Source organism: Colobus angolensis, unplaced genomic scaffold (genome assembly GCF_000951035.1).
Source record: "Colobus angolensis palliatus isolate OR3802 unplaced genomic scaffold, Cang.pa_1.0 Scaffold20, whole genome shotgun sequence".
Taxonomy (NCBI): domain Eukaryota; kingdom Metazoa; phylum Chordata; class Mammalia; order Primates; family Cercopithecidae; genus Colobus; species Colobus angolensis.
Genome location: NW_012115155.1, coordinates 3,788,493 through 3,798,716, shown reverse-complemented (window position 1 = coordinate 3,798,716; position 10,224 = coordinate 3,788,493). Strand labels below are relative to the sequence as shown.

The 10,224-nt window shown below is 41.0% G+C and overlaps 1 protein-coding gene across 6 annotated transcripts in view; it reads left to right on the top strand.

Moving 5' to 3' along the window:
• Positions 1-10,224, top strand: part of CLASP1 (cytoplasmic linker associated protein 1) — a 313,075-nt gene that overhangs the window by 41,243 nt on the left and 261,608 nt on the right. For all 6 annotated transcript variants that reach the window (XM_011941649.1, XM_011941646.1, XM_011941643.1 and 3 more), the window contains exon 2: positions 3,649-4,128. Coding sequence is in view for 5 of the 6 variants with exons in the window: in XM_011941646.1 (XP_011797036.1) it covers positions 3,934-4,128 (195 nt within the window). In the remaining variant the exon portion in view is untranslated. The remainder of the gene's footprint in view (positions 1-3,648; positions 4,129-10,224) is intronic.

Genomic DNA, 10,224 nt, shown 5'->3' with positions numbered 1-10,224 from the left:
CATGCCCAGCTAATTTTTGTATTTTTAGTAGAGACGGGGTTTCACCATGTTGGCCAGGCTGGTCTCCATCTCCTGACCTCGTGATCCACCCGCCTTGACCTCCCAAAGTGCTGAGATTACAGGCGTGAGCCACTGCGCCCAGCCATTACTTGCTTTTAAGGAGAGACACTGGGTGGCTGGGAGGGTCAGGGGTGGAAGGCGGGTCTTGCACTTTTGTACCTTGTGAATTTGGAACTATGTGATTAATATTCCCTGAAAATAGAGATGTAGAAGACACACAAAAGCATTAAAAAAAGTTCAAAAACATCAGTTTAGTAAGAATAAGTGTAAGAGATAATAGTTACCTTGTTTTAAATTAGGAAGAAAAAGAAGAGAGAATTCAATCTGCTTAAAGCCTAGGGGCTTCCAGTTTCTTTCATTGTTTGCATTTCATTTGTAGGAATTTGTGACCTATTTCTGAGTGTACTAAGCCTTTGTTGCATAATTACGTTCAAGAAGCATAAGCTTATTTGTTAGAAATCTTTTTCAATTCTAGTTGAAGGGGAGGTTTTCTTATGATATATATTTATAAATCATGGTAGGGAGACCTGAACAAATGGGATCTTTCCTAGTGTTTACTTAAGGAATGGAGACCTTGCTCTCTTGCCTGTTGCTTCCTAGCTAAACAGGAAATCTGACCTCCTCTTGAGTCAAAACAGAATTAGGCTAAGACTTCTAATAAGGTTTTCAAGGTGGGGAAAGGAAACTCATTGTCCATGCAACCTTGGAAAATTGCTTACGTTTACTTTACTTCAATTTCTTAATCTATAAATAAGGATGTTAACACCTACTTTATAAAATTGAAGAATTAGAGATAGTATTATATAAATCAGTATTACATAAGCACAGAACCTGACACCTCATGTAGCTCCTTAAATTTCATTATTATTATTATTATTATTATTGGTTAGTATCTGTTCATTTTAGGTCCCTTGAAGGAGTAAACACTATGAAATTGTTTTTCATTGAGAATGAATGAAAATGAATGATAGTTGTTTAGGGGAAGGAGGAGTATATCAGTTATCTGTTACTGTGTAACCAACTGCTATGAATATAGTGGCTTAAATAAAACAACAATGAAGTGTTATTTCTCATAATTCTGTGGTTTGGCTTGGTGGCTTTTCTGCTTATTTCCTCACACTTACTGGCATCACTGCAGTCGGATGACGCCTGGAATGGGTAGATGGTCCCAGATGGTCTCACTCACATGTCTGGCAGTTGCTGCTGGCTGTTGCAGAGCATGTTGGTTCCCCACGTGGCCTCTCATGTCCAATAGGCTAGACTAGCTTCCTTACAGCATGGCCATCCCAGAGCAGCATTCTAAGAGGGCAAGTTCCATTGCTTGCATAGCAAGTCTCTGCTTGCTTTTGTAGTTGCTGATGTCACAGGGTTAAGCCCAGAGTCACTGCAGGAGGGGACTTGGACTCCACCTTGGTGAGGGAGGAGTAGCAAAGAATTTGTGGCCATTTTTAATATACCATCAGCCTGGTGCTTATTTGGTCTGCTTCTTGGACTAATATTAGGTCTGGAAGAAATCCTTTTGCTTTCTTAAGTTTTCCCGTGTCGTTGATACCTTCTTTAGTCCAACATAAGAGATGATAAAGGAACTGGAAGTATTATATTTGTACTAAAAATTGGAATGAAGGATAATAGCTGCTTTTGAAGCTCTTTCCTGTGAAGGAGGGACTAGTTCCAGCATTTGGAAGTGACTGGAAAGCAGATCTCTCCTCAATATAAGGAAGGATTGCTCTGTGAGATACTAAGTCCTGTTGAATGCTATCCCTCCTTCACTCTTCTGTGTTGTTGGAAGCAGTAAAGTAGAAGATGGGTAGTTATGTGCTGGGGCTTTGAAGGATGGTTTTCCTCACTGAGTGACTTGATGTATGTGATTCCATACCTCAGAAAGAATCTCAATGTTTTTATGTTGAGATGAGGGGTGGGGATAGGGTGGTATTAGAAAGGAAGAGAATTGCTGTGTTCAGACTATGAGTTACTCTACTGAGAATTTTAATTTTACTTTATTTAGAAAACAAAGATATATTTTCTGAAAACTTTGAAAGTCGGGACTTACTATTGCTATGAAAAAAACTTCAGTTTGGCACAGTATCAGGGAGGTACTAAATCTTGAGGATAGGTTTCCTATGGGTCTTCTTGGTTTAAAATGAGAGGAATTAAGTAATGGTTTTAGGATAAGTAAGAAATAAATGTGTACAATGCTCCAGCAGCTATAGGTTAATGAGAGAGCTTATGCAATTTGTGTAGTTAAAACAGTTTTGGGTACTTTTCCCATATCATGTATTTTGCCCTACTCAAACATGATTTTGCGATCTCCTAATTTTAATATCAAAACACTAGGCCCAAATGGTGCTATTGTTAGCCGAGAATACTGTGTCAATAACTGATCAGAATATGAGCCTGTTGCCTTTCTCTTTTTTTACTGAGACAGAGTCTTGCTCTGTCACCCAGGCTGGAGAGCAGTTTCACTGTGTTGGCTTACTGCAACCTCCGTCTCCTGGGTTCAAGCAATACTCCTGCCTCAGCCCCCCGAGTAGCTGGGATTACAGGTGTCTACCACCACGCCTGGCTAGTTTTTATATTTTTAGTAGAGATGGGATTTCACCATGTTGACCAGGCTGGTCTTGAACTCCTGACCTACCTCGGCCTCCCAAAGTGCTGGGATTACAGGCGTGAGCCACCGTGCCCGGCCTTTTTTTTTTTTTTTTTTTTTGAGACGGAGTTGTGCTCTGTCACCCAGGCTGGAATATAATGGTGCAATCTTGGCTTACTGCAAGCTCCGCCTCCTGGGTTCAAGCGATTCTCCTGCCTCAGCCTCCTGAGTAGCTGGGACTACAGGCACTGCCACCATGCCCAGCTGATTTTTGTATTTTTAGTAGAGACGGGATTTCACCATGTTGGTCAGGCTGGTCTTGAACTCCTGACCTCAAATGATCTGCCTGCCCCGGCCTTCCAAAGTGTTGGGATTACAGGCGTGAGCCACTGCGCCCACCTCCTTTCTCTTTTTGTGTCTTTCTTTTCTTTGTTGTAGGGAGGAGGAGGTGGAGGCTACCACTTACTCCATTGTAAAGTAGTGTGACGTAGGTGCTGCCCTTGACTTTGTTTAATGTGACCAAGCCAGCCACTTTGGTCAACAGTGTTCTCTGTGGAGCCTTACCTCATTTCCCATACTTGGTTTTTTTTTTTTTAGAAGACTGAGAGTAAGGCAATAAGCTGAAGTACCTACAGTGATTCAGACACAGAGTGGTGTTAGATTTCTGGTGGGAAATAGAATTGAAGTTACAAATAAATACTCTAGCTAAAGCAGAAGATTGCTTTCCCGACTGGTGCATTTACAAGCTGGGAAATTGTGGAAAACATCAACCCGCCAACTATGTGGCTCATTGGCTCTTCTTTGGGCTTCGATGTTCTTCCTGATAAAAATAATAATTATGTTATTCCGATATGGTTGCCAAGCCGTTCATGTTTCTCACTCTGCTTGTGATTATAAATGATTCTGCAGCATGAATTGCTTTGTCTTTGATTTAATGTTTCATAACATTTGAGTGTTGTGTTATCTGTGCTAATTTGTTGTTCTCTTCTCTTACTTTTCAGAATGGACTGCTGAATTATGAAGTATTTCAGACCCAATAGTAGAACATCACTCTGCCACTCACTCCTTTATCTCCTACTAGTTATTTAAATTGGACTTTTAATATCCTACCAGCTGCTCTTCAGACACACATGGTGCATTGTTGCCATTCCCCAGATTGCATCTTTGAAACACAGGCTCTTAGTAACCTTCAGCGAACAAAGAGGCAACCTCCCAGATACGTCTGCTGGGAGGGAGTCATCCTGACTGCCCTCTAGCTTTTGCTGGATCTGGATTTGAATTCCACTATGGAGCCTCGCATGGAGTCCTGCTTGGCGCAGGTGTTGCAGAAGGATGTGGGGAAACGATTGCAGGTTGGCCAAGAACTGATAGACTATTTCTCAGACAAACAGAAGTCTGCTGACCTTGAGCATGACCAGACCATGTTAGATAAACTTGTGGATGGACTTGCTACCTCTTGGGTGAACTCTAGCAATTACAAGGTAAGCTGTGCTTTAGAAGGCACTTTTGGAGGTGGCTGGGCTGCGTTGGTAGATCAAAATTGACCCTTATAAAAATGCCTTGTGAGCAGTCAGCATGCTTCCTTGGTTTCCAGTAAGATACTCAATCAGATTGTGGCCTTGGGTTATTTCATTCTGGAGAAAGTAGAGTTATCTTTGATACTCATTGAAGATCAAAAAATTCTTATCCTTTAGCACTTTGACAGAAGGTCAAGTGAACAGATAAGGGGAGGCTTTTTTTGTTGGAAAGTTGGCAAGCATTTGTAGCCTTGAAGTTAATGTGTATATTGTGTTTTGCAGCAAATAGGTCCTGAGACCTTGGTGAGTTACCCTTTATAAATAAAAAATGTTTTCACTGCTTTTCTCTGGGGGATTGAATTGGTAATAGGGTGTGGAGCATTTTACCTTCAGGTCACTGTTGTGAAGCTGGCCCAGGTACCTGCACAGAAATAGGTTGTCAAGGACTTTTCTGTGACCTGTGTGTAATGGCCTAGAGGATATCCTTCAGGATATAAAGGTCAAGGCTGTTCGTGTGACCTTGGCGGGGGCTGGGGGTGGGGGCCAGATCCCATGGGTCAAATGAGTTGTGAAGGTTGACCATTTTACCTTTCAAAGACAGTTTTTGTGAATGAACACTAGATTGAACTTGAAGTGTTGAACCTAAAGATTTACCTGTTTAGATTGAACCTAAAGAGGTGGTGTTTCTCTCTCTGCTTCCTCCCCTATCCCCATCCCCTTACTCTCTCTTTTCATTTCCCTGGAGGGTGGCCCCTTTGGGTCAAGGTTGAGATGGAAGGAAGAGTGGAAAGCTTGCATGACTGCTAATAGGTGCTATAGACATTGTAGAAGGGGCTTACAGAAATAGAATATTTTGTGCTGTTTTCATTGACTCAATCTTTTGAGATTGATTTGGACTTAAAAAGTCACAGGACTCCTTTGCTCTGGTATGTACTCTATTTTCTAAATACCTTACCTATGGCCCTAATACTTCACTTATCACTGGATATAAAATTTATCCTACTTGTCTTCATATATTTATTTTCGAGACTGAGTCTTGCTCTGTCACCCAGGCTGGAGTACAGTGGCTCTATCTCGGCTGACTGCAACCTCCACCTCCTGGACTCAAGCAGTCCTCCCACCTCAGCCTCTCAAGTAGACGTGCGCCCCCATGCCCAGCTAATTTTTGTATTTTTGTACAGACAAGATTTTGCCATGTTGCCCAGGCTGATCTTGAACTCCTGGGCTCAAGCAAGCCACCCGCCTCCTCGTCCCAAAGAGCTGGGATTACAGGCCTGTGCCACCGCGCCCAGTCTATCCTACCTGTCTTAAAACTCTGGCTAAAATTCTATTTCATTCATCTGTTTATTCACTTAGCTGAAATTATCAGTTGCTTCTTACGTGTTTCGCATAGGTGCTGGATGGTGGGAGTGTTAAAAGGGATGAGAGGTGATAGAGTCTAGTCACTACAATTTTGTTCTTTCTTAAAAGTTATTTGTAAAAATTGACAAATAATTTTACATACTTGTGGGATACCTAATGATGTTTTGATGAATATAATTTGTAGTGATCAGGTCAGGGTGATTAGTGTATCCATCATCTCAAACATTTATCATTTCTTGGTGTTGGGAACATTTAATATCCTCCTTCTAGCTAATTGAAACTATATTACTGTTAACTCTAGTCATCCTACAGTGGTATATAACACCAGAAGTTATTCCTCCTATCTAGCTGTAATTTTGTATTCTTTAACAAATCTCTTCCCACTCCTCTCTTCCTCCTATCCTTCCCAGCCTCTGCTATCCTCTCTTCTGCTTTTAACTTATGCGATCAACTTTTATTTAGCTTCACATATGAGTGAGAACATGTGGTGTTTAACTTTCTGTTCCTGGCTTATTTCACTTAACATAATGCCCTCTAGTTCCATCCATGTTGGCTGTGAAGGACAGGATTTTATTCTTTTTCATGGCTGAATAATACTCCATTGAATATATATACCATATTTTCTTTATCCATTCTCTGTTGTTGGACATGTAGGTTCATTCTTTGCTGTTGTGAATAGTGCTGCAGTGAACATGGGGGAGCAGATATCTCTTCCATATTCTGATTACTTTTCATTTGGATAAATTCCCACTAGTGGGATTGCTGGATCCTATGGTAGTTCTGTTTATAGTTTTTTAAGGAACTTCCATACTGTTTTCCATAGTGGCTGTTGTAGTTTACATTCCCACCAACAGTGTATAAGAGTTCCCTTTTCTCTGCTGCATCCTCATCAGTATTTATTATTTTTTGTCTTTTTGATAATAGCCAACCTAACGGGTGAGATGATACCTCATTGTGGTTTTGATTTGCATTTCCCTCATGATTAGTGATGTCGAACCTTTTTTCATATATTTGTTGGTCATTGGTATGTCTTTCTTTGAGAAATGTCTGTTCAGATTATTTGTCGATTTTTAAAATTGGATATATATATTTTTTTCTGTTGAGATATTTGAGTTCCTTGTTTATTCTGGATATTAACCCCCTGTCTGGCTGGTCCAATGGTAATGAGTTATCAGAATTTAACATAGTGTCACTAAAGTTGGTATATGACTCCCCACTGCTAAATTTGACTGGCTTCAAAAAAAAATCTCCTGTCAGAGGAGTAATTTGCAAATATCTTCTCCCATTCTGTAGCTTGTCTTTTTACTTTGTTGTTTCTTGGTTGCCCTGAAGCTTTTTAGTTTAATATAATCCCATTTGTTCATTTTTGGTTTTGTTTCTTGTGCTTTTGAGGTCTTATTTATAAAGTATTTTCCCAGACTAATGTCCTGAAACATTTCTTAAATGTTTTCATCTAGTAGTTTTATTGTTTTGAGTCTTACATTTAGGTCTTTGATCCATTTACACTTGATTTTGTATAGGGTGAGAGATGGGGATCTAGTTTATCCTTCTGCATCTGGATATCCAGTTTTCCCAGTATCATTTATTGAAGAGACTGGCCTTTCCCCAGTGAGTGTTCTTGGTACCTTTGTCAAAAGTCAGTTGGCCGTAGGTACGTGGATTAATTTCTGTGTTCCCTATTTTGTTCCATTGGCCTATGTGTCTGTTTTTATGACAGTACCGGCTTGTTTTGGTTATTACAGCTTTGTAGTTTACTTTGAGTCTGTTAGTGTGATGCCTCTAGCTTTGTTCTTTTTGCTCAGGGTTGCTTTGGCTATTCAGGGTCTTTTGTGGTTCTATACAAATTTTAGGACTTTTTTTTCTGTTTCTGTGAAGAATGTCATTGATATTTTGGTAGAATGGCATTCAATCTGTAGATTGCTATTGTCATTTTAACTATATTAATTCCTCCAGTCCATGAGCATGTGATGTCTTTCTATTTGTTTGTATCCTCTTCAGTTTATTTTATCAGTGTTTTGTAGTTTTCCTTGTAGAGGTCTTTCATCTCCTTGGTTAAATTTATTCCTAGGTATTTTATTTTTGGTAGCTGTCATAAATGGAGTTGCCTTCTTCTTCTCTTTTGTTTTTTGGAGATGGAGTCTTGCTCTTTTGCCCAAGCTGGAGTGCAGTGGCATAATCTCAGCTCACTGCAACCTCCACCTCCTGGGTTCAAGCAATTGTCCTGCCTCAGCTTCCCGAGTATCTGGGACTGCAGGCGTGCACCACCATACCCGGCTAATTTTTGTGTTTTTAGTAGGGACGGGGTTTCACCACATTGGCCAGGCTGGTTTCGAACTCGTGACCTCTGGTGATCCACTCGCCTCAGCCTTCCAAAGTGCTGGGATTACAGGCGTGAGCCACTGTGCCCTGCCGGAATTGCCTTCTTGATTTCTTTTTTAGCTAGTTTGTTGTTTGTTGTTAGAAATGCTGCTCATTTTTGTATATTTTGTATCCTGTAACTGTACTGATTTCGGTCATCAGTGGTAAGAATTTTTTGGTAGAATCTTTAGGTTTTTCTATATATGAGATCATGTCATCTGCAAATGGGACAATTTTACCTACTCTTTCCAATTTGGATGCCTTTTATTTCTTCTCTTGCCTAATTACTGTGGGAAGGACTTCCAGTACTGTGTTGAATAAGAGGGTGAGAATGGGCATATTTGTACTGTTCTAGTTCTTAAAAGCTGAAAGCGGGCTGGGTGCGATGGCTTACGCCTGTAATCCCAGCACTTTGGCACTTTGGGCGGCCGAGGCAGGTGGATCACGAGGTCAGGAGTTTGAGACTAGCCTGGCCAACATGGTGAAACCCCATCTCTACTAAAAATACAAAAATTAGCCGGGCATGGTGGCACACGCCTGTAATCCCAGCTTCTCGGGAGGCTGAGGCAGGAGAATTGCCTAAACCCGGGAGGCAGAAGTTGCAGTGAGCCAAGATCATGCCACTGCACTCCAGCCTGGGTGACAGAGCAAGACTCCATCTCAAAAAAAAAAAAAAAGAAGCTGAAAGCTTTTCCTCATTCAGTCAGATGTTATCTATGGTTGTTACATTTTTAAGGTCTGTGAAATCACCTTGTCTGTGTTTTTGAGTCACAACTCCATCACTTTTTCTATGTGCATTAGGATGCTTCTAAGAGTAATTGGAAACTGACTCAAATGACCTAAAGTTCTCCAAGGAAATCTAGTGTCTCAAATAAATCCAGTAGTAGTTAAGGCAATGTCCAGGGAAGGAGAATATCTTCTTGTGCCTTTCACTTGGGGAAGGAAACCTTTCTCAGGAGCTCCCCAGCAGACTTTTCTTTCATCACATTTGCCAGAGTGGCTTTGCGTGCCCACCTTAGCACCACTGGAAAACGAGTGTCCGTGATTTCCTTTGAATGTCATGCTTAACCTACTGGTCTTAAGTGGGGGCCTCCCTTGAGTGAAGCGTGTGACCATGTGAAAGAGGGCGGATACTTGAATAGTATCAGGCTCCTAATAGGAAAAGGAGGTTTGGGATGGAACTGGGTTAGCATGGATGTTAAGTTATTAGGTTGGTGCGACAGTAATTGTCTTCAAGGAGCTCGTAGTCTATGGAGAGGAAACTGATAAATAAACAAGTTACAGAACAGTGTAATAATGTGTGCAGTAACGCAAATATACAGAGTTCTGTGGGAAGACAGAAGAAAGTAGTAACACTGTCTAAAGGAAATGAGAAGTTTGAAGATTGGTTAGTTTTTCCAGAATGACATTTGCAGGGTTACAGAGGAGTGAAAGATTCAGACTTGACTCTTGGTGAAGTAATTCCTAAGCAAAGACAGATTAGTGTGAAGGAAAGTCAGGAAGTTGGAGTTTACCACTAACTTGCTTGTAACCATGGACAACTCAGTTAACCTGTTTGTACGATGCAGATGTTAGACTAGATAATCTCTTGGGAGCCCTCAAGCTCTAATATTTTATATGACTTAATAGAGGTGGTCTTTGCACTCAAGGGCAATGTCTTAGGGTTTGTAAGTTCTCTAAGTGTAGTGGCAGCACCTGCATGTTCACATCTGGAGCCCAGAGTGTGGACCATTGTGGGTGCTCAACAAGTACTGGTTCCATGAGTGATCTCAGGAACATAGACTCCTCAGCCAGGTATTGCTGGTTGCTTTACCGAAACCTGGAAACGACCTTTTAGGTCCTACTTCCCTTTTTTCCTTAATTATAAATCAAGATTTAAAAAATTGAATTCCTGAGGTACAGTTTCGGCTTTATTTGTCATTTCTTTAATAGATAATTCCTTTAATATTTTAGATTAAAAGGATGAGCTTTATATTTAACAAAACTTTGAAGCTTGGCTTCTTGAATTTTTTTTTTTTTTTGACAGAGTCTCACTCTGCCACCCAGGCTGGAGTGTAGTGGCATGATCTTGGCTCAGTGTAACCCTTGCTTTCTGGTTCAAATAGTTCTTGTGCCTCAGCCTCCTGAGTAGCTGGGATTACAGGCGCGCGCCACCATGCCTGGCTAATTTTTTTCTGTATTTTTAGTAGAGACGGGGCTTCATCATGTTGGCCAGGCTGGTTTTGAACTCCTGACCTCCAGTGATTTGGCTTCCTCAGCCTCTCCAAGTGCTGGGATTACAGGCATGAGCCACCACACCTGACCTTGTGACCTTGGCTTCTTGAATTTTTTTTTTTTTTT